At 37.1% G+C, this 24,351-nt stretch overlaps 1 protein-coding gene across 7 annotated transcripts; it reads right to left on the bottom strand.

Annotated features, from left to right (window-relative positions):
• Positions 1-1,173: 1,173 nt before the first annotated feature.
• Positions 1,174-22,390, bottom strand: LOC6045702. 7 transcript variants are annotated; one of them, XM_038253831.1, is made up of 10 exons: positions 22,182-22,390; positions 16,885-17,677; positions 8,382-8,600; positions 7,711-8,305; positions 7,516-7,653; positions 2,908-3,364; positions 2,815-2,848; positions 2,352-2,592; positions 1,932-2,015; positions 1,174-1,873 (listed from the first exon to the last, which is right to left on the bottom strand). In XM_038253831.1, the coding sequence occupies exons 2-10, from the start codon at positions 17,562-17,564 to the stop codon at positions 1,277-1,279; spliced, it is 3,045 nt and encodes a 1,014-aa protein (XP_038109759.1). In that variant the 5' UTR covers positions 17,565-17,677; positions 22,182-22,390; the 3' UTR covers positions 1,174-1,276. The 7 variants fall into 7 exon arrangements, with proteins under 7 accessions (XP_038109759.1, XP_038109757.1, XP_038109755.1 ...); XM_038253829.1 differs by having other exon boundaries at positions 16,885-17,703; XM_038253827.1 differs by having other exon boundaries at positions 16,885-17,770.
• Positions 22,391-24,351: the final 1,961 nt, after the last annotated feature.

Here is a 24,351-nt window from a genome sequence, read left to right on the forward strand (position 1 = left end):
GATGTAAGAGACTCCCTAAAGTTGGTACAGACAAAAAAGTCACAATCCAATAGCCGTCAGTTCGAATTCCGGTGTGGAAGGGAACTACAACACCAATAATTCTTGTTAGTTATGTTATTTTCCTTTAAGGTGCTTTAAAAACTCGAAACTAATCATTATTGATTAAGAATGTTTTGTTACTGGATTTAAGTTAAAATGGTGGTGATAAAAAATTGATAAAATTTCAACAATTCGTAACTCAAATTTTGCTGTTAAAATGAAGAAAATTAAAAAAAAACGTTTTTTTTTTATTTAATTCGATTGTTTCGATTCGATCACATAATCAAACTTTGGATAACCGTATTTTCGAATAATCGAGGACTGGACTGTATATCTATGTTACTCGAAACTTAGCAATTGTTGTGTTGAAATTGGAATATCAGTTTACAATCAAATTAGATTTACATGCTTTAAAAAGGTTCCAAATGTAAGAATTTACTCTATAAATCTGTCTGAGACAAAATAAACAGCAATTTAAAAAAAAGTGATTAGGCTGGTACAAACATTTATAAAAGTTTTTGTCACCCCCTTCAAAATTGGCCCGAAAAGTCAGGGGCAAAAAAAATATTTTTACATTAAACTTCAAAATTTCAATGAAAATTCAAGTGCAACCAGCTGAAATCAAATTAAAATACATTCTTCTGCGTTTAAAATCATTTTTAGCATGTTTGGGTTTATTAAAAAATCTTAAGATTTTTTGAAAATTTTCGATGCAAAATCTTTTTTTTCGATACAATTTTTGTTTTTGTCAGATCTTAGATTTTTTGAAAACTAATGATTGCAAAACAACTGAACTAGTGTAAAATGCATTTTAAAACACTTTTTTCATTTAAATGTGAAGACTATGGCTTGTTATTAAAATTTTTATATTTTTTATTTTTTTGCCCCCTTGACCTCGGCCAGGGCCGAGGGACAAAAACTTTTTTAAATATTTGCATCGGCCTTTCGGCCTTATTAAAACTTTTTGCGAAAAAAAAGCTGATCTTAAAATCACGACATGCAAGTGAAAAGCTACTTTAGGGAAATTGATTTTATTGATTTAATTTAATTAGATAAATCAATTGTGGTAATATACTGTTCTGTATTCGAGTCGGAGTTGTGATAAAAAAATAATTGTGATAAAATCATTTTTTGTTTACAAGTGCTTTCATTTTTATATAATCATTTGCTTTGTATTTTGTGTCGATACTTCTCGGATCAAAACTAATTTGCAAATTTAATATACTTTACAAACAATTTAACCTGTATACAACTTCTGATACATCATACAGTAATTCCCGAAAAACTTATCCTTGCTAGCCTTCGTCCCAAAATCAACCGGATGCTTGTTCCCATTCAGCTCAAAATTAACCCTAATATCCGACTTTTTACTCAGCTTCGCCGCTGGAACTCCCCGCACAAACTTATCCACAAACACCACCCTGTTAAACTTCTCCACCTGTCGATCGACTTCCTTCGCCAGCTGAATCCTCACACAAATGGCCGCCCGCTCGCAGATCAATATCCGGTGGTTGCTGATGGTTTCGTTCCCGAAGCGAACCCGTTCCGAGTAAACCACCAGCCCGTGACTCGCCACGGAAAGGCTTTCGTCCAGGTTGAACAGGCGATAGTTTTGCATCAACGTTTTGCGGAACGTCGTGATTTGCACCTCCACGAAGGCCAACTTCCGGAAGAGTTCCTTGTCGGTGCCGGCGTTTGAGTCACTGTTCATTTGCTCCGACATGCGCACGATTTGGGTTTGGATGAAGTTTTGGTACTTGTTCCACATTTCCACCGGAAGAAAGGTAAAGTCGTCCGTCGTTTGAGCCACCAAGGTGCTGCTGATTGAGGTGCGCTGGAAGGAGAAACCGATTTGAAGTTTTTGATTTTGGAAAAAGTTATTTTTCACAAACCGATGCTCGGTGAATGTTTTTCATGATTCCAGCAGCTTTTTTGAAGTGCTTCAAATAGTCGTTGTAGATGTCGAACAGGTTTTCCTGGAATGCACAAAAGTAATATAAGAAAATTTATAATAACTAGGGGAACAGCATCTAATTCCAGCGTGCCTCTAATGTTGGCAGGTCAGAACTTTGAAATTCAATTAATGTTTATTAAAAGCGTTTTCAACTGAAATCGAGTGATAAATAGCTCAATAAGAAGTGAGCAAGCAAGTTTCTACCAAAAGTTTTGCAAAATTTGTTGTTTAAATAGTGAAAATCAGCAAATTGGATGGAGTTAGGAGCGAGAGCTTAACCTGCCAAACATACAAGAATTTCCCCTATAAGATTTTAAAAACCGTTATAAGGGGTGAATCGAGACATTTTGGAACTTACCTGAAAATACAAAATAAACAGCTCACACAGCTCGTCGATTCCTACGCCAGCCTGGGCAAAGTCCTCGTAAATCCTCTTGGAATGAACCTCCACCATCCGATCGTAAACATCAATAAAGTTTCGAATCTTCTCCGCCAATCCATCAGGCAGTTGATTGAAGTAATACTTCCTATTTGCCGACAATATCTGGCAGAAATGCTTCTGCGCAGTGATCAGGCTCTGTACTGGATTGTCCGGATCCCTAGAATTGAAACAAGCTACCGTTTGCAGAGCAATATTCTTCGTTCAAACACTTAAACCCATTACCAATCAAGCGCAATGAAGGGTAAGAATTACAACACGAGGAGACACGATGTTTATGAAAGGCACATGTATTTTCGCTTAAATAACAAAACTTTTGAAACTAATTCTAAACAGTCAAGCCGCAGCACGATGAAGTAGACGAAACTACAACGCAACGTACCACGTGGTTTGAGAGGTTGACTCGTAGCTATCACCTGAAAAAAAGAACATCACTGAGTCAACAGACTCACAACCCCAACAAAAAAAGACTCACGACTGCCATTGCTGGCCACCGAGAAGGTACTCTTGGTGCTGGCGACACTGCCCCGGTTGATGGTCATCACACTCGGAACTCGCTGCTCGTACCGCAGGTCCTTGTTCCTGTTGATCGTCTTGACCCGGTTGCGTTCCTGCATGGCAAAGCTCTTCATCACCTCCTCGATGTACCCGGCCAGCTTCTGGACGGACCCGATGTCACTGCCGGAGATCTCCACCTCCTGGATGCCTCGTTTTCGGGCAAACACGCACACCCGCGACTTGCCGTCGTTGTACAGCCCCACCTCGGAGTCCTCGTAGTGGCCCCGGTACTCCAGGTACTCCTTGATCTTCTCCGTGTAGATGATGCACTTTTCGAAGAAGAACATCTTGCCCGGGTAGCGCCGTCGCCGGTCCCAGTCGTAGATGTCCACTTCGAACATTTTGCGGAACTTGCCCTGGTGGAAGAGGTTCAGCTGGAAATTGCAATTGATGGAAAGTTTACTAGTTATTTGGTTGAGTGTTGGTCACAAGACTTCCCATGTTAGATAAAGGTATTTGTAGTTATTAGAAAATATGTATTGATTATGTTAAATAAACCCATCTTGTAACCACCATGCTATTGATTCCTGAAATATGGGACCATCCACACCATGCGAACATTTTTATTTTGAATTGATAGTAAGTGATGGATAGGTGACTAGTAGGGTGCCCGGAAAAAATGACCCCCTGCTCCACAGGCGGAAAACGGTTTTTTGGGATTTTTAATCATCTCTGGAGTTTTTTTTGAAAAGGTCCAAAAAACCAAATTTTTAGTTTTTGCTTTTTGGGTGTTTTTAATACCCCTGACTCAAGGCGGTTTCAAAAACACCCAAAAAGCAAAAACTGGAAATTTGGTTTATTGGACCTTTTTAAAAAACTCCAGATCTGTGCAATTTTTGAGCGAAATTGGTTGTTATTAACCCATTGATACCCGAGCCTAAAGTTAGTGAAAAAATGGTTTTCATACAAAAATGACATTTTTAAATCGCTAATAACTTTTCAGGATCGAGTTTTACAGTTTTGGTGTGTTCTACAACGTTGTAGAGCATTAAATTTCCAATGAGAATGTAATTTTTGGGAATATTTGGACGGAAGTAACGCCACGTGTAGACCAAACGGTAAGAAAATTTGTTTTTTCATACATTTTTTCGATTTTTTTCCATACAAACTTCATCACCGAGTATCAATAGGTTAATAGGCTTATATCAGTAAGCCCATACATCCAATTGAAATGTGGTCAAAGACAAACTTATGGGAAATTGGACGAGCTTTCCGGTAAAAATATTTACGAGACTGAAAAACCAAGTCTGTCATATAGAATTTGCCAAAAATCATCAAAAAACCTATTTTTTCAACATTTTTATTTTTAAAACCGCTGTAACTTCACAAGGATTGGACTTAGGATAATGGTCAATATGGAGACTTTTATGTAAAATTGTCTGGAGAATCGATTCCCGTATTCGGTATTTGAAAATTTTGACGTTTAGAGCACTTTTCAAAAAACCAGTTTCAGTAAATGATTTTTGTATATTTTTAGGTGAGTTGCTCCATCCTACATTTTTCGTGAGTCTTTTTTAACATCTTAGGCTATCTTCACAAAAATTTGAACGAAAAAAAATCGTGGGCTCCCCCTCAAATTTGACTTTTAAACTTAAAAATCAAAAAATCTCATAAAAGTTGAATGTTTTTTTCTTTCAGTGTATTTTTATCGAAAAGCCCGTCAAACTTCCTACAAGTTTGTCTTTGACCACTTTTTGATACGATGCAACTACTTCGAGATACAGAAATATTTATATTCCGAATTACAAAAATATTTAAAACACTTACGCCCTTCTCAAATGTCATTATCGTGTGGAACTGGCTCCATATACATAAAAATTGCTTATTTAAGCGTAGGATAACATGTCTACAAAGTTTCATTGAAATCGGAGAGGGTCGGGTACAACCGATTCCCTATTTGGCATGGAATTGCTCTTTAGTATTTTAAGTATTTTAAGTGTATTTAGTATTTTCAGTATTTTAAGAATTATTGGTATTTTAAGTATTTTAAGTATTAAAAGTTTTTTGAGTATTATAAGTATTTTAAGTATTTTAAGTGTTTTAAGTATTTTCAGTATTTTAAGTATTTTAAGTATTTTAAGTATTTTAAGTATTTTAAGTATTTTAAGTATTTTAAGTATTTTAAGTATTTTAAGTATTTTAAGTTTTTTAATTATTTTAAGTATTTTAAGTATTTTAAGTATTTTAAGTATTTTAAGTATTTTAAGTATTTTATGTATTTTAAGTTTTTTAAGTATTTTAAGTATTTCAAATATTTTAAGTATTTTAAGTATTTTAAGTATTTTAAATATTTTAAGTATTTTAAGTATGTTAAGTATTTTAAGTATTTTAAGTATTTTAAGTATTTTAAGTATTTTAAGTATTTTAAGTATTTTAAGTATTTTATGTATTTTAAGTATTTTAAGTATTTTAAGTATTTTAAGTATTTTAAGTGTATTTTAAGTATTTTTAGTTTTAAGTAGTTTTTAGTTTTTAAGTATTTTTTAAGTATTTTAAGTATTTTAAGTATTTTTAAGTATTTTAAGTATTTTAAGTATTTTAAGTATTTTAAGTATTTTAAGTATTTTAAGTATTTTAAGTATTTTAAGTATTTTAAGTATTTTAAGTATTTTAAGTATTTTAAGTATTTTAAGTATTTTAAGTATTTTAAGTATTTTAAGTATTTTAAGTATTTTAAGTATTTTAAGTATTTCAAGTATTTTTAGTATTTTAAGTATTTTAAGTATTTTAAGTATTTTAAGTATTTTAAGTATTTTAAGTATTTTAAGTATTTTAAGTGTTTTAAGTATTTTATGTATTTTAAGTATTTTAAGTATTTTAAGTATTTTAAGTGTTTTAAATATTTTAAGTATTTTTAAGTATTTAAAGTATTATAAGTTTTTTATGTTTTTAAAGTATTTTAAGTATTTTTAGTATTTTAAGTATTTTAAGTATTAAAAACATGTTTTTTTATTGAAACCATTTTATTGCAATATGATAATTCTTTTATGCTTAGTACAACTATCTACCATGAATGAAATCATAAAAAAATCATTTAGCAACAACTTCATGTCATATGCAAAGCGCTCAAAGAAATCAAATATTTGAATGCTTTGAGTTGTGGTTTTATTAAAGAGTGTTTCCAGTAAAAAAGCACTAGAAGTCAGATTTTTAAGGTACAATCAATGCTTATCCTTATTCATAAGTTGAAATCAGTAAGACTTGTTATGGCAAAAGTTTGCCATGAAAAATATAATTTTTCCAATTCCGTCGTGAAAATACTTACTTTTCCTGTCATTCTTGAACGACGAAATAGCCTACTTTTCTGTACCAAAAATAACAGAATCGAATAGCAACACTTTCCAGCACTTGTTTCGAAAAGTAACACTTTTCAACATTTTTGTGATTTAAACGATTTATTGACAAAATACATGAAAATTTGACATAAAATTTCACAGTGTGTGTTTTTTGGAATTGCAAAAAATGTTGTATGGAACTCGTTGCAAAACTTGATTTTTTCAGCACTCTTCGTATTTATCCAACTCGGTGAACCTCGTTAGATAAATGTACGACTCGTGCTGAAAAAATCCTCTTTTTGCAACTTGTTGCATAAACTACTATTCTGCATGTTTTTTTTTTCCATTTCATCTTTAGGTCGATGCAAATATTTAAAAAAGTTTTTGCCCGCGGCTCTGACCAAGGTTGAAAGGAAGTGGTCAAAAAAATTGAAATATTAGGCCTTAGTCGCAACATTTGAATAAAAAAGTGTTTAAAAATACATTTTAAACTAGTTCAGTTGATTTGCAATCAAAATCTTTAAAAATATTTGTACCAGCCTTATCTGTTAATGTGTTTCTTAAACATATTTGCTGGAATCAGTCTCAGAGACAAATTTAAAGGTTTTATGGTTACGGAGCATAGATTTTTCTCACTGTCCAAACACTTTGATTTAATCAATAATAGGTACTTCTCAAGGAACTAATACCAGTGATATTTTGTTTTTAAATTGGTACGATTTGAAAGACAGCAAATTTATATATTTTCTTAAAAGTGGATGATTTTTTACAAAAGTCAAACCATTAACCGATCCTTATACTCATTTGGACCATTAAAAATGTTGTTCTATACAAATTTGTTGCAAAAAATAAATCAGAAGCAGGATCAGATTTTTTTTTCAATTTCCCGAGAATTCCCTGGATTTGTTGAAAACTAACCGTTTTTCGTAAATTTTGTAATCCCGGGAAATTTAACGCTCTAGTAAAAAAGTGAAGTTCAGCAAAATTGGAATATATGTAGTACAGTATATAAGAACAGAAAAATGTATTTGCCTAAATAAGCAGAAATAGGCTAGCAAAATGTCCTGGCTTGGTTCGATTACGCATGGAATGATTCATGAAACTTTGAGGTAATTTGACAAAACTGTAACTATCACCAGTGTTGAATTTAGTAATGAAGGGCTTATAAGATTTTTAATGAAGATTAAACTTTTACCACGTGATATTTTTCCCAAGACTTTTGATGTTTGCCGCTTTCAATTACCACTCACGGGTTTATTTTTCTCGTGATTCTTGTTACTACGCGCTCGAAGGATTAACACCGGTTGGGGATCTACTACGGGACTGAGCAAGGGGCTAAGCGCTATCGAAAACGAACTGATCAGGTCTGCTTGCATCGAGTACGAGTCCTGTTTTTGGGCACGGGTTAATCTTTTAAAAAAGTTAAACTTAATAAGAAGCCTCACCTCGTAGCACTCCTGAATGTCGTTGATGCTCATGGCTTCATTGACCACGTCGATGAACCGCTCGAGTCGCTTTTCGGCCTTGCACAGGATTCCGATCTCGTCCTTGACCGAGTCGAGCAGACTGTCGGCGATCAGTTTGAGCACTTCTTTGTTGATTTCAGCCAGCAGCAGCTTGTACCGCGGCAGCCTCTGGATCGGTTGCAGCAGAAAGCTGTTCAGGCCGAGTTTGTCCTCGACGGCGTGCTGGCGCTCCTGGAAGAACTCCAGGTTTTTATTGCAAATCTTCTCCGATTTGGGCCGGTTTAGCGCGAATAGAATGTAACAGTATAACCGGTCACTTTCGATGAACTTGATGAAAGTTTCGGCGATTCCGGCGATGCTGGCACGGTTTTCGCGAAGCTTCGGAAGGAATATGTCCCGGTGGAACTGGTAAATTTTTTCGATGTTGCCGAAGATGTGGTACCGCTGGCCGCGTAGTGCCATCGGCAGGTCCTTCTGGTGCATCACGCTGACGTAGTCCTCGATGCCTTTGCCCAGTGTGTTTACGTAGTTTTCCTCGTTGTCGAGGAGCTCCTTCATGATGTTGGTGATGCGTCTGAAAGAAGGGTATAGTTGCTGAACATTTGAAAAACGGTTTTATGGGTTTACATATTGAAAAAACAGAAACATACTCAGACTTTATCGACGTATCCGAACCCGGCCTGGAACCACTCGTGACGGCAGCAACTTCTTCGTGATCGTCGTCCGTGGAATCAAACGAATCCGTGTCGGTATCGAACTCATCATCGTCGTAATAGCTACTGCTGACCTCCTCATGAGCCACAAACGTATTTCTCGCCTCTGCCACCGTCGCCAGCGCTTCCGTAGCTTCTTCTGCTAGTTCGAAATTTCTGAAATTTAAAAGGAAAAAGAAGAAAATTTGTTAATTCTGATTTGCAATCATCTGCATAAAAGAAACAAACAAGCGTGACTAATCCTCGATCGCTGCTTGAAAAAAAGAAGCAGCTGAGCTCTGGACGTCTCCTCGGAAATGTGATGATTCATCCCAAGTGAGTGGGATTTGCAAAAATAGTACATGCCGGTATACTGTTTGACGCCAGCTCGCTTTTGTTTAGTTAATGATAGTGAATTTGGCGCACGTTTTGAGTTCGTTTTAGGGAGTGATTTGTGTATGGTGAAAGTCTTTTGGATGTTATCGTCATATTATTTAAACAAGAATTGCGATAAACAGAACTTTGGCTGCTAAAAATACATTCAACTTTATTCATTATAGATTATGACTTGGTTTACGAAAGAGTTATTCCAGCTCAAATCAGGATTTTTTCTTGTACTTTTGTACCCGACTCTCTCTGATTTCAATGAAACTTTTCAGACATGTTATCCTAGGCCTATATTAGCCATTTTTGTGTATATGGAGCCAATTGTACTCAAAAATTATATATGAAAAGGGCGTAAGTTATTTAAATAATGTTGTATTTTATAATTTAAAACTACTGTGTCTCGAAGCCAATGCAAAAATCAAAAAGTGGTCAAAGACAAATTTGTAGGAAATTGGACGAGCTTTCTGAAAAAAAATACACTGAAATAAAAAAAACTACACCACTTCTACAAAAAGACTCTCGCAAAATGCAGGATGGTATGTCTCTCCTAAAAATATATATATAAAAATCATTAACTAAAACGTCAAAATTATCATAAACATACATTTACATCATAAACATACATTACATAAAAGTCTCCATATTGACCACCGTCCTATGTCCAATCCTAGTGGTTTAAAGAATAAAAATGATGAAAAAATAGGTTTTTTTTGTGGTTTTTGGCCATTTCTATATGACAGACTGAATTTTTCAGTCTCGAAAATATTTTTACCGGAAAGCTCGTCCAATTTGCCATAAGTTTGCCTTTAACAGCATTTGAATTGGATGCATGGACTTACAGATATTAGCTTAATTACATTGCTCATTACTGAAAATAGTATATTTTTCAGTTTGGCAGAATCCTGGATAGTAAATAAGCTTACGTAAATATTAAAACGAGTCAAATAAAAAAAATGGACGAGCTTTCCGGTAAAAATATTTTCGAGACTAAAAAATCAAGTCTGTCATATAGAATTGGAATTCACAAGGATTGGACAAAGGACAGTGTTAAATACGGAGATTTTTATGAAAAACTGTCTGGAAAATCGATTCCAACTATCGGTTTATGACAAATTTTGAGGTTTAGACCTCTTTTCAAAAAACAGTTTTAGTTAATGGTTTTTTTTCATTTTTTTTATTTTTGAGGGACATACCATCCTGCATTTTTCGTAACATCTTAGGCTATTTCCTCAAATATTTCGAACGAAAAAATTCGTGAAATCACTTTAAATATAACTTATAAACTTAACAATCAAAACGTTTCTTAATCCACCTTAAGGCCTTCCTCACATTCATGTTGTATTTTAGGTTGTATTTTCAAATTAATTTAAGAGCTTTTTTTTATTTTTTTTTTCATTTATTTTTGCCTTTCTTACTAAAGAAAGGTATAGGTTTTACTTTAAGCCAGGACGTCATTTCCAGCTTCGTAAATATGTCGAATCAGCATGAATTTTAAACCAAAAAATCGCTAAAAAATCACACTGCATCGATTTTCGACGCTCTATCGATTCACCTTGATAGAACTCGTCTATCTCGAACCCTCGAATTTTGAGAAAATAAATTCCGTGGAGGTCGAGTGATGTTCGTATGTGGTAAAATTTTGCAAAATTTTGTGTCGCGCCGTTCTCAGCTCCCATAAATCCGATTTCGATTCTCCTAAATGCAGATGAAAGCTAGTGTGCTGAACCTGGGCGAGTTGCCGCGCAAATTTCGAATTATCCATCTGTTTTCGGATGCGGCCAGACTTTTCCAGAAAATACACAGTTTCCAAATGAAAATATGGTCCAATTTTTTCATTTTCATATCTTTTATTTATCTCAAAAATTGCATTTTTCGAGCTCTACAACCTCCCAAATTTTCATCCAGATTCATAATATAGTTCTGGAGTTAGAGCCGTTTGATTGACCTACCATAAGAAACAAAATCCCTAAAAAAAGGTAAATGCCCACCTGGTGACCTTCGCCAACATTTTTCATTTCTGATTTTATTCGAAATTTCTTGCTACATTCATAGTACAGACCATGAGTGAGCATCTGAAACAAATTTGACATCGATCGGCAACCCTGATCAATTTTTAGAACGATTTACTTTTGCCTTTCTTACTAAAGAAAGGTATAGGTTTTACTTTAAGCCAGGACGTCATTTCCAGCTTCGTAAATATGTCGAATCAGCATGAATTTTAAACCAAAAATCGCTAAAAATCACACTGCATCGATTTTCGACGCTCTATCGATTCACCTTGATAGAACTCGTCTATCTCGAACCCTCGAATTTTGAGAAAATAAATTCCGTGGAGGTCGAGTGATGTTCGTATGTGGTAAAATTTTGCAAAATTTTGTGTCGCGCCGTTCTCAGCTCCCATAAATCCGATTTCGATTCTCCTAAATGCAGATGAAAGCTAGTGTGCTGAACCTGGGCGAGTTACCGCGCAAATTTCGAATTATCCATCTGTTTTCGGATGCGGCCAGACTTTTCCAGAAAATACACAGTTTCCAAATGAAAATATGGTCCAATTTTTTCCTTTTCATATCTTTTATTTATCTCAAAAATTGCATTTTTCGAGCTCTACAACCTCCCAAATTTTCATCCAGATTCATAATATAGTTCTGGAGTTAGAGCCGTTTGATTGACCTACCATAAGAAACAAAATCCCTAAAAAAAAGGTAAAAGCCCACCTGGTGACCTTCGCCAACATTTTTCATTTCTGATTTTATTCGAAATTTCTTGCTACATTCATAGTACAGACCATGAGTGAGCATCTGAAACAAATTTGACATCGATCGGCAATCCCGATCAATTTTTAGAACGATTTACTTTTTGCCTTTCTTACTAAAGAAAGGTATAGGTTTTACTTTTAGCCAGGACGTCATTTCCAGCCTCGTAAATATGTCGAATCAGCATGAATTTTAAACCGAAAAATCGCTAAAAAATCACACTGCATCGATTTTCGACGCTTCGTCGCCAAGTCGACAAGTTGTCAAGTCGAGCTTCGAATACTGGCGCTAGAATGCTGGCGCACATATGTGTTGGTTCGACTTATACTCGTTTGTAGTAGCTTGTCTACCGATGTTTCCTTCAACATGTAAGATATCGTAGCTTTTCGGTTTCTTTTGCTCTGTCCGTTTTTGCATAACTGTCCAATGTTTATGCAAACACTTTTTTGACATAGGACATTCATCCGGGTACAATCAATTTGTTTCCCGTGTGCTCCTAAAATCGCCTTTAAGTAGGCTTCATTTGTCATGTCGTTTTATTAAACAGAGTTCATTGGATTCCAATAGGAGCTTTCGAAGCTTCTAAGCTTTATATCGTTTTCAAAGTTTTCAATGCTCGCGACGCCAATGGCTATCTACCTAAGGTATTGCGATTGAGTGTGTAGTGGTGCGGTTGTAAAAATATCTATCTCTGATTCTCTCACTTTCGTAGACGCTGAATGGCAAGCTTCCCACTGTGCGGTTAACTCGGTTTTGCTTTGCGCCTGCTTTGTTCGGTTTTTGGGCTCGTACCAAAACTAGAAAACCAAAACCGCGGTGCGTGTCGTCACTTGCGCATTGGAAGCTAAGAATTTGTACGATTAAAAATATTCGATAGGTGAAAATTGTGTTTTCAATTTCTTTTAGAAAACACATCATTAATAATACCTTGCTTTCATCATAAGTTTTTTTGTATCAAGTCGATGTTGTGAATTGAGAGAAGTTATATTCTTTAGTAAGAAAGGCTCTATCTCACCCCTGGTGGGATTAAATCGGGTTTTTAATTTTAATATTTTTTTTTAATAATTAATGTTTTCACCAGAACAGCAATTTTCAATTCTTTTTTAACCACATCTCCAAAATAAAGGAGAAAGGGATGGCTCTAATTGAATTTAAAAGTGCTGATATGCCAATATTAGGTGCACGATGCAATTGCATGCTGTCCCCTTATTCTTAGTAAACTATGTCTTATGAGTTGTATATTTCATTTCATTTACAAAATGATGTATTCAGCAACATAATTAATACAGACTTTTTCTAGAAGAGACGTAGACACTACCTAAGCAATGTGGCATTCGGGCGATACGCATGCTGTGCGACTCTCGCGCGTAAGCAAAAAGACCCGGCCTTTGAGGTTAGGCAAAAATTACCTTTTTGCCTTTCTTACTAAAGAAAGGTAAAGGTTTTACTTTATGGCTGGACGTCATTTTCATCTTCATAAATAAGACGATACAGCAGGAATTAAAAACGGAAAAATCGCTAAAAAATCACACTGCATCGATTTTCGACGCTCTATCGATTCATCTTGACAGAACTCGTCTATCTCGAACCCTCGAATTTTGAGAAAATAAATTCCGTGGAGATCGAGTGATGTTCGTGTGTGGTAAAATTTTGCCAAATTTTGTGTCGCGCCGTTCTCAGCTCCCCTGAATCCGATTTTGATTCTTCTGAATGCAGATGAAAGCTAGTGTGCTGAACCTGGGCGAGTTGCCGCTCAAATTTCGAAATATCCATCTGTTTTCGGATGTGGATAGACTTTTCAACAAAATACACAGTTTTCAAATGAAAATATGGTCAAAATTTTTCATTTTCATATCTTTTATTTATCTCAAAAAATGCATTTTTCGAGCTCTACAACCTCCCAAATTTTCATCCAGATTCATAATATGGTTCTGGAGTTAGAGCCGTTTGATTAACCTACCATAAGATAAAAAATCCCCAAAAAAAGGTAAAAGCCCACCTGGTGACCTTCGCCAACATTTTTCGTTTCTAATTTTATCTGAAATTTCTTCCTACATTCATAGTACAGACCATGAGTGAGCATCTGAAACAAATTTGACATCGATCGGCAATCCCGAACAACTTTTAGAACGATTTACTTTTTGCCTTTCTTATTAAAGAAAGGTATAGGTTTTACTTTATGGCTGGACGTCATTTTCATCTTCGTAAATAATACGATACAGCATGAATATTAATCGGAAAAATCGCCAAAAATTCACACTGCATTGATTTTCGACGCTTCGTCGCTATGTCGACAAGTTGTCAAGTTGAGCTTCGAATACTGGCGCTAGAATGCTGGCGCACATATGTGTTGGTTCGACTTATACTCGTTTGTAGTAGCTTGTCTACCGATGTTTCCTTCAACATGTAAGATATCGTAGCTTTTCGGTTTCTTTTGCTCTGTCCGTTTTTGCATAACTGTCCAATGTTTATGCAAACACTTTTTTGACATAGGACATTCATCCGAGTACAAACAATTTGTTTCCCGTGTGCTCCTTAAATCGCCTTTAAGTAGGCTTCATTTGTCGTGTAGTTTTATTTAACAGAGTTCATTGGATTCCAATAGGAGCTTTCTAAGCTTCTGAGCTTTATATCGTTTTCAAAGTTTTCAATGCTCGTGACGCCAATGGCTATCTACCTAAGGTATTGCGATTGAGTGTGTAGTGGTGCGGTTGTAAAAATAGCTATCTCTGACTCTCTCACTTTTGTAGATGCTGAATGGCAAGCTTCCCACTGTGCGGTTAACTCGGTTTTGCTTTGCGCCTGCTTTGTTCGGTTTTTGGGCTCGTACCAAAACTAGAACACCAAAACCGCGGTGTGTGTCATCACTTGCGCATTCGAAGCTATATTCTGTTAGTGAAAATTGCGTTTTCAAATTCTTTTAGAAAACATATCATTATAATACCTTGATTTCATCATAAGATTTTTTGTATCAAGTCGATGTTGTGAATTGAAAGAAGTTATATTCTTAAGTAAGAAAGGCTCTATCTCACCCCTGGTGGGATTAAATCGGGTTTTTAGTAGCTACAAAAAACTTTTTCATGACATAACTTTATAAGTACTTCACTAAACAGAATAAAATTTAATAGGGTTTAGGGGACCCCAAAAGGAACAGAATTAGGCGGATCCAGCCAAAATCGGTTCAGCCAGTTCTGAGTCAATCGTGTGGAAAAAAATCATGTCTACACACATCCCCACAGACATTTGATCAGAATTTGATTCTGAGTCTAAAGGTATACTTGAAGGTATATCTAGGAGGTGTATTAAAGAAGTTCATTTTTCGAGTGATTTTATAGCCTTGCCTCAGTAAGCTGAGGAAAGCAAAAATCTCATTAAAGTGGCGTAGTTTTTTCTTCCGGTGTATTTTTTTCAGAAGCCCCAATTTCCTACAAGTTTTTTCTTTGACCACTTTTTGATACAATGCATTGGCTTCGAGACGCATCAGTTTTTAAATTATGACATCAAATCAAACCATCCAAATGTTATTTTTGAGTACAATTGGGTCCTAAAATTAAGCTTAAATTTTCGATATTATTGTTCATAACGATAAAGCTTATTTCTCTGAGTACTATGACTTTTTGTACGGCCTCAAAGGATCTAAAATGGATTTTTAAATCAATGTTCAAAAGTTAACTACGTGATCAAAAATGGTTTTAAATCGTGTTTTTTTACCATTGTACATAAAAATTGACATAGGGCTTTAGGACCCAATTGGCTCCATGTACACAAAAATGGCTAATATAGGCCTAGGATAACATGTCTGAAAAATTTCATTGAAATCAGAGAGAGTCGGGTACAAAAGTACCAGAAAAAATCCTGATTCTAGCGAGAATTGCTCGAAAACGATTTTGAATTACAAAACTGGAATGGATCGTTGATTACAAGACAAGTTTTATTTTTGCATTGTAAGGAAAATTTAATGTACTTTTCAATCCTACATTAACCCAGAAGGGTAGTTTTTCATTTGAAATAAATTTTTTTTTAATATTTCGTGTTTTTTTCTAACTTTGCAGGGTGTTTTTTAGAGTGTACCAATGATCTACAAAGTTGTAGATCAGACAATTAAAAAAAATGATATATAAACAAAGGGAATTTTACGAAAAAAAAGTTTTGAAAAAGTTACTTTTTGCTTTTCTCTTTGTTTCGTCGTCCGTGTCTGTCGCGGGTGACCATGAACGGTCATGATCAGCAAACTCCACTGATTTTGCGTTCTGGACCACTTGTGTACAATGTCCGAAATAATATTGCATAAAACAAAACGTCCGTCATGCCCTTTAGCTCAACAGTTAGCATTTTCTCTTTACTAAACATATACATTATTTGAAAAATTCATGTACAGTTTACCCGACGCCGTGCCTTCTGATCAACGATGATATAGAAAGGGCTTTTAAAATCACATAACAAATCATGTAATCTTAATTAAAGCACAAAAAACACCAATCATTGAAAAAATATGCCCGAAATACGAATCCCAAGGCCACGACGCAATTGATTCCATAATCTTCTAGCACTTTTTTGTGGCTTCTCGCGCGTCTATTTGTTTACCAATCTCCTCCGCGAACACCACACGACTCAGTAAAAAGTTATTTTAGAAAATTAGTAATTTTTAATGAGTGTAACTTTTTTCCAGAATTGAAAAAGTACAATAAAAAATTGTTTTTTTTCGTATCCTTGCAAAAATGCTCATTTAGCGCTACTTTCTCTTCCTCGATATTCGTTCGCTATTGAGAATTTTCATATGTTTGGCAGGTTAAGTATTCGGTCCTAATTCCATCCAATCCGCCGATTTGTTTTGCATAACATTCGAGAAAAACTTGCTCTCTCACTTCCCATTAAGCTATTTGATACCTGATTTTGCAAACTACAGAGAAACCTTTTTTTACGCGGTGGCGTTACGCTTTATAATTTGTCGATTTCTCTGAAACCATATAAAATTTTTGCAAGCTTCAAAAAGCGTATTTTAGATCTGAACAAATCCTACAAATTGATTTTAAAAGATAGCAGATAGGTTGCGTCGTTACAGAGAAATCGACAAATTAGAAAAACGTAACGCATCTCCAGCATTAGGTGCCGGATGGAATTACATGCTGTTACCCTATTAATGGAAAATTTTATATCTATCATTAACGTACATTTTGAAAGATATTTGCAACAGTCTAATTACCTTAATCTGAACGAGTCATAGCAATTATGTGAATAAAGATATCCGGAATTAGAGAAATAGTTTGAATCAGCAACATTGTTTGTATACCTTTAAAAACAGTACTAATTCCTTCACTCACCTTTGCACCGTCTCCCTCTCAAACTCATCCTCCGATATCTTATCACAAGCCTCTTTGTTATCAGCTGCACCCTCATCAAGGTGATTCCCACTGCCAAGCTGGTGTCGATCATCACCTCCACCACCATCGTCGACTTCTTCCTTGCACTCCACCGACTCAATCTTGGCCGTTTTCACCCTCCTCACGCCAAGTTTGGCCGAAACTCGCTTCTTCACCATAATCTCTTCGTAGATATTCTCAATCACTTGAACGGCGTCATCCATCTTTTCTTCCTTAACTAATCCACCTCCCTCACCTTCCTCACTTTGACCCACACTAACACTCCGCACGATACCCCCAACTGGCACCACTTCCGGCTCTTCCGGCTCCTCCCGATTCGCCCGCTGAACTTCCCGCAAATCCCACTCCGAGTGGTACGCCGGAATCGGTGAACAGTGGCCACTTTCGTCGCTTCCGGTGCCGTGGCAGGTCAGGTTCTCAAAGTGCTGCGTCAGCCGACTCACGTACGACGATCTTTTGCGACTTCCGCCGGCCGGAAATCGCTTCTTGACGCCCGCGATCGACGGCAATGTAGACAACGACGACGACGACGAGTTGCTCTGAGTGCCGTCTTCGACGCAAATGCCGCTGTCCCGGGAGATGCGGTTCGTCTTGATCGCGGGCCGGCTGTTGCTACTCATTATTGTGCTGTGTTTGCTGACGATTTGCTAAGTTGTAGTTGTAATGTTTTGCACTGTAGTAATTAGTTGGGATGTGCTCGGACTAGCGTGCACTGTAGAATTCCGACAAAACTCTGGAGGGGCGGAACGAAACGCTGCACTGCGATTTATGTAATATAACTGCTTCTTTGTCGCAATCAGTGTGGGTTTGAGTAGGGTTGTTTGGGCTTAGAAGTGATAATTGATATTAATTATGAGTAGTTTTTGGAGAGAAGCTTCTTAAGTTTTTTGATTTGGCCTCGTAGGCACACCTTGAAATATACCTATCGATTTACAAAAAAAAAAAAAACTGTGCAAACAAATAAATGTTGGGTAATTCTCCGCCAACTCACTCAGCAGTTGTCCCGATCCCTCTTCAATTTGCGTGAAATTTTGTCCTAAGGGGACTTTTGTCCCTGATCACAAATCCAAGCTCCATTTTTGATATTTCGTGATGAAGACACGGTACGACAATTTCCTTTTTTTAAATAATCGAAAAAAGACATGTTTTTCAATAATTTGCAGCCTGAAATGGTGATATTAGGAAATTCGATGTTAAAGGGACATTTATAATAATAATAAGAAGCCCGATTTGATGGCGTACTCAGAATTTCGAAAAAATAACAATGGTTTCGAAAATTCTGTAATTTTTCGTTACTTAACTGTATAAAAAAGGAGCATGTCATTTAATTCAAAATTTAATGTACTTTTTGAATCTTTCGTTTTACGTTTTTTTTTCTTCGGAATTTTGAGTATGCCATCAAATCGGGCGTCTAATTTTACATAAAAGTCCCTTTGACACCAAATTTCTATCTCATTACCCTTTTTTTTCTTAACTTATTTTTATTAGGTCCTTTTTGATGCTGTGACCAGGTTGGGACCGAGGATCAGTAAAACAATATATAATAAAAAAAAAAAAAAAAAAAAACTCCTTAAATTCCATACTTGGAGATCATGTAACTGACGAGGGTTACTTGGTTCAAGCGGGTCTTGCAGGTATTGAACCTGCCGATGTACTCGGAGAAAATCCCCCACAGCTCAGCCGAACTGTAGAGTACCTCCCCGGCTTCCTTCTCCGTGGCTCTACCGTCTCGGGGGCCACCTTGGCTGATTCCTGCGGGTCGAGGGCGATCCTTCAATTTTCCGTCCGGAACTGCGCCCGGCAGCGGAGGAAACTCCGCCGGCGTGAACGCCGGAACTGCTGGACTCTGCTTCTCTACCTTCCTTGCCGGCGGTTTTGGTTGGGGCAGCTGCGGTCCGTAGCTTCGTGGGCACCAGAGCAATTGGCACACCGCTTTGGCTGGGCTTCCTGGACTTCGCACTCGTCCGTCTTGTGGGGACCCCCACAGTTGTTGCACCTCCCCTTGAGGTGCCAGTTCCTGGTTCCATGACCCAGCTGCAAGCAGTTCCTGCACTGGGTCACGTTCGGTCGCTTGTTCCGGTAGGCCTCCCACCGGATGTGAAATCTTCTCAAGCGCTTGATTTCACTCAGCTGCTTGAGGCTGATGTACCCCTTGGGGAACGTAACAATGTACGGGGTTTCCTCTGACGAGGCGAACTCTCCCTTTTTCTTGATGGCGTGCACCTCCACAGCATCCAGGTTTTGCGATTCCTTGAGGTTCTTCTTGACGAATTCAGGTGAAGCCGACGGAAGTCCTCGGACGACGACGCGGAGTTGCCGCTCGCTTCGTTTCTCGTGGGTGTAGAACTCCACTTTGTTAGCAATCAGCGCGGTCTCAAAACGCTCCTCGGAGGAAAACAGCAATATGATCCCAAACGGAGTTAGCTTGTAACTTGGCTTGGTTGTGCACGGCGACATTACAGTCCTCAGCTTAGCGTAGCTCGTATTCTTTACCACCAGAGGTGGTGGTTTCTTGGCCACTGGAACCACTGGAACCGGTGAGACGCTTCCTTTCCCGGCTGGGATACCATTGGGCTGAACTTGTTGTTGTTGATAAGATTCTCCTCTGGGCTATCCCCGACAACGGCTCCGTTGCTGGTCTTCCTCCGCTTCCCCGTTCCATTTACGGAACGAAACTCGTCCCCGTCGGAGGATTCTTCCACCTCCATCCGTAAGCACTGTGCCGCGCCACGAAAACAGCAGAAAAAAACAATCGCTGTCTCCGGCTGTCAGACGTAAACTTGTATCTCATCACCGTTTCAGGCCGCTCTTTTTTTGCATGTTAAAACTACGTTTACGACACGACTGTCATCCACATACAAAGCGAGTGAAGTCAAAATCGAACCAAGATCGAATCAAGTTTTAGCGCGTGGCATTTGAAAAGGTCGTATGCGCATCGGACATAAATTACATAAATGAAAACTTCTTTTCGTTTTTTTTTCTTTTGAAAGATTTATGTTTAATTTCAAATTTGAACTAAGGGAACAGCATATGATTCCATCGAGAACCTACTGTTGGCATACCAGCACTTTGGTGTTCAGTTACAGCTAGTTTAAAGCATTTTCGACAGAAATTTAGCTAGTATTCTGAATGCGTAATTCATTTTAATACAACGGACAGGAAATATCAAACAAATTTTATTTTGTTTCAAGGAAACTGAAGCTATTCATTTTTTAGTTCAGTTCAGAGTGTTGTGTTGTGTTGTTTTTCTTGAATGGCCAAGTAGAACTTTGTTTTATTCATCTAATAAATGTTAAATGTAAAAAATATCGTAATGATTGTAACGATCTCGCATATATATGCAAAAAAATCGAGGTAGAAACTACCAAAAAACATATTTTGAGAAAAAAAGTTATGTTTTTATTTCATACGACCTTTTCAAATACCATATTTAAACAATATTGACAGCACCTCTGGTGGGGACTTCAGGAAACTGCATACGTGTCAGATCCCTAGTTAAAACATGAAAGGGGTCGTACCGCCCCTCCGTCACGAGATATCAAAAAACGGACCTCGGATTCGTGATCAGAGACAAAAGTTATCCCTCAGGACAAAGTTTCACGCAAATCGGAGAGGGGTCGGGGCAACTGCTGTGTGAGTTGGCGGAGAATTACACAATATTATTTAATCTTTTGCAATTGTTTGTTGCATTCAAAATGGAAAGTAGCTGTGTTCGTAATCATTTTAACAAGTTTTTCAGATATACTTTAATTTTAAAATATGAAATGATTTTATTGCGCACTGCGCCGCTACGTGTATGAAAACCATTTTGTAGATAATCTTTTAAGATTGTACTGAAGTTAATGATAACGGCGGGTGTAATTTTATATCGATCGTTTTTAGTTTGTTATTTACATATAGAATATTTTACATCGCTAAACCTAACATCAAATGTATGTTTTGCGCTGTATCACAAGTGATTCACAATGTTCATGACATTTCGGAATTCTTAGAATTCAATAACCCTGCCCGGATTGATATCGCTGAGCCATTTTTGTCACTTATCACCACTTTGCCTTCTATGTATTTGTGAAGCATAAGTCTACTTTTTCAAATCGACATTGTCGTGATATCTTGTCGCACGTCGCTTTTTGATGTATCGAGAAAAACGCGTTTTAATGTTTGACCTAGAATACACATTAATTAGAGCACACAATATTAACAATAACATACTAGTTTCGTCTGGTTGACCATTATGTGCATTTTCCCGAAATTTGGTTGAATTTAAACGAAATGAAAAGTCCCGAGTTACAATTACAAATGCTTACGGTAGTCGGGAATGTACCTGTGTCAAAGGCGTTCTGATCTGAAATCCCTTTGGCCAGTTGTCACAAGTTTAGCAATTTTTTAACATGTGACAACAATACACGGAGTTTCCCGGTTTTTTGTAGAATACATCAGGACTGAAATCAATTTTAAGGATCTGTGAAGGTCGAAGTAAGGCAGAGAAAGCTGCACAAAAATGTGTTGTTAATAAATTTTGGCCCAAAATCGACGTGTGAAAAAATAGCACGGTTACGACGAAAATGTTATAGTGTCCAAACTGATTATTTTTAGTATCAGTTTTCCGCATAACTGAAAATTGAAACAAACCTAATCGTTTTTGTTAGCTTCAAACCTTTGAACAACCCTACTAAAAAAACACAAGAGCCTCTTTTCACGAAGCAGTTTAAAAAAAGAATAAAACGAGAAGGAACCGCTTGTCCACTTGCGATCACGAACTTTTTTCGCACAAAACTCAGTAGCGTAACACGAACGTGCCAACTCGAGCAAAAGAGTAACTACTAAACTGCGACAACGACTCCCACACTTTTGACTAGCTTGCTGAAGCACTCTTCTCTTTTCTTGCTATCAGACGTTCATTTCGTTATCATTCTTCACATACTCGAGCCCGATTTGTCACTACACAAACTCTCGGCCCTCGGCTTCAAGCTGACCGGACAGTTGCACAACACACAACATTTTTCACTTTGTGCACTTTAAAATGTTTTTACGGAATTGCCTTAGGCCTGAGGTACCAGCACATTTCCAGCTTTCCAACTTTCCACTCTAGTTTTAAACTTCCTCGTCATGTACTGCGTTGTGTATCGACTGCAAGTGACCACTCTCTACCTCCAACTATGCTCAGCTGTTGCTCGGGCTGAATTGCAATCGAGCGAAAATCGCGGTGACCTCCGACTTTGAAGAGAAAAACAGACCTTCAAAAGCTGAACGCGAAACCGTTGCTGCTGCTGACCAAGGTTGAAATCGACTGTGGAATGACTAATTCGCGACCAAAATATGAGGAACACTTTGGAGGAACGTCAACCAGGTATCAGGTTGGTGGAGTCGTGTTTGCCTGAGTAAGCGAACGACCTCCTCGTGCTGCGACGATTCGACGAGCTCGGAAAACAGTGCACAACTCACAGCAGAACACAGCCCATACAACCTTGCTGCCACGCTATCATCATTATCAGGCGCGGTTCGTCATTTGGTCAGGTGGAATGACCCGAGAAGGGGAAGGTACTAACATATCCTAAACTCTAGTAAATTTCGAGAAAATGTAGTAAAAGACAAATTCAATGCAACGACATCATTTGCATCTAAATATATTGGAATCCTCCACTCCCTCGTCACAATTGCCTTCAAATCGATTTATCACAGTGCAAATAATCCAACACTTTAAAAGCCCTGCTCACCATAGTAATGGTATCCAACACACAACGCTCATAACCTGTTTGTATCGGTGAAATTGGTATCGCCGGTATCAGGCACTGATACCTACCTGTGTTTATTAGGGTGGTCCAAATCCGGACTTTTTTGGGGCTACCCCCTGAAATCAAAGATTGGCCCATCACTAGGCTAAATTCCAAATTTGAGCTCATTCTGACCACGGGAACCCCTCCCTCCAATCGCTTAAAGTTTGTATGGGAAAAATCGTCAAAATGTATGGAGAAAAGCAACTGTTTTACTTTTTATCTGTGGAAGGCGCCATAGTTATCCGATTCTTACCATTTCTCAAATGTAGAACATTCATTAAATTTAGAACAACTTTTCCGAAGACACCATATTTTTAGGATTTTTTTCCGCGAAGTTATTAGCGCTCAAAACTGACCATTTTTGCGCGGCTAGCTGTAAGGGGCTACCTAACAACGATGTTTAATTACAATTCGTACACGCACGTGCTCTCTCTCAGGTTCAAACTCTCTCACGAGCTTGCTCGCCTGCCTGCCTGCCTGTTTACCTACAAGCGCGCGCTGTTTCTCGGCTTGGACTTTTGTCGTCGTCGTCGTTTTCGTTTGATATCCGCTACGCTGCGTTCCTGGCATGTTAATTATAATTGTCAACTAAAATAGCAGGATTGTTTTGAGATATATTTAGCATATAATTTCTTAAATTATGTCAAAAATAAAAAAACTGCGCTGAAAAAAATAGTTTAAAGAAAAGACAGCTTAAGCTCAATTAAAAAAAATACAGCAAATGTCATGAGAACAGGGTTTGTTTGTTTTTCCAAGCACTACACGCAGTTTTTCGTATATGCTAAAGAAACATGATAATGATTCAATTATTTGAAAAAAAAAATCTTCAGGTAATACAAATGTTGTTCCTTTAGGTAGTTTGCTTTAACAAAATTATACTTTAGTACAAATCAGAACAAATCAAGGCAATTTTACAATTATTGCTGCAAATTTTCATTCATACTCTCTAAAATTATTTTTTTATTCTTTCTGGAAATTTCTTTCTATGTTCCTAGACCACCTGCAACAAATATTGAACCTGTTTATCATTTTTGTCAGTTTACCTGTAAATTTTTCGTTTCAGGAAACATCTCTTTCTGCACAATCGTTAACAACCTTCAGATCTTGCAGTTGCGGCCTTCCTTTAAGATACTCTTTTGGATCCAGTTTTTAAAAAAATCTAAAGAAAATTCCTTCCTTTTTATCTAAAAAAACTTCCTGGTATTTCTTGTAAAAAAAGCAAAGCAATCAATTTTAACGACCCCCGGGTCTTTTGTGGGCTCTGTTGCAAGTTTCTGCTCATTTCTAGGCGTCCGAAGGATTTGTGTGGTGAGTCACCCAAATCCTCTTTTACGCAAATGGACCGACGTTTTACTTCCCCATCCGATAGAAGGCATGGTATTTCTTGTAACAAAAGCAGATAAATTAAAATCCAAAACGTTTGCAATTAGGTTTGGATTAGAACAGATGACGATTCATGGATGAACTAATTCATCAAATTTGTATTCTCTCTCACACGCTTTTATAAAATGATATCCTTTGTTGTGCTTTTTTCGTTTTGTTGTTCACATATTACATTTGATTTTATATCTCAATACAATCCTGCTATTTTAGTTGAAAATTATAATAATTATGCCAGGAACGCAGCGTA

The sequence above is a fragment of the Culex quinquefasciatus genome, chromosome 2, assembly GCF_015732765.1.
Source record: "Culex quinquefasciatus strain JHB chromosome 2, VPISU_Cqui_1.0_pri_paternal, whole genome shotgun sequence".
NCBI lineage: Eukaryota > Metazoa > Arthropoda > Insecta > Diptera > Culicidae > Culex > Culex quinquefasciatus.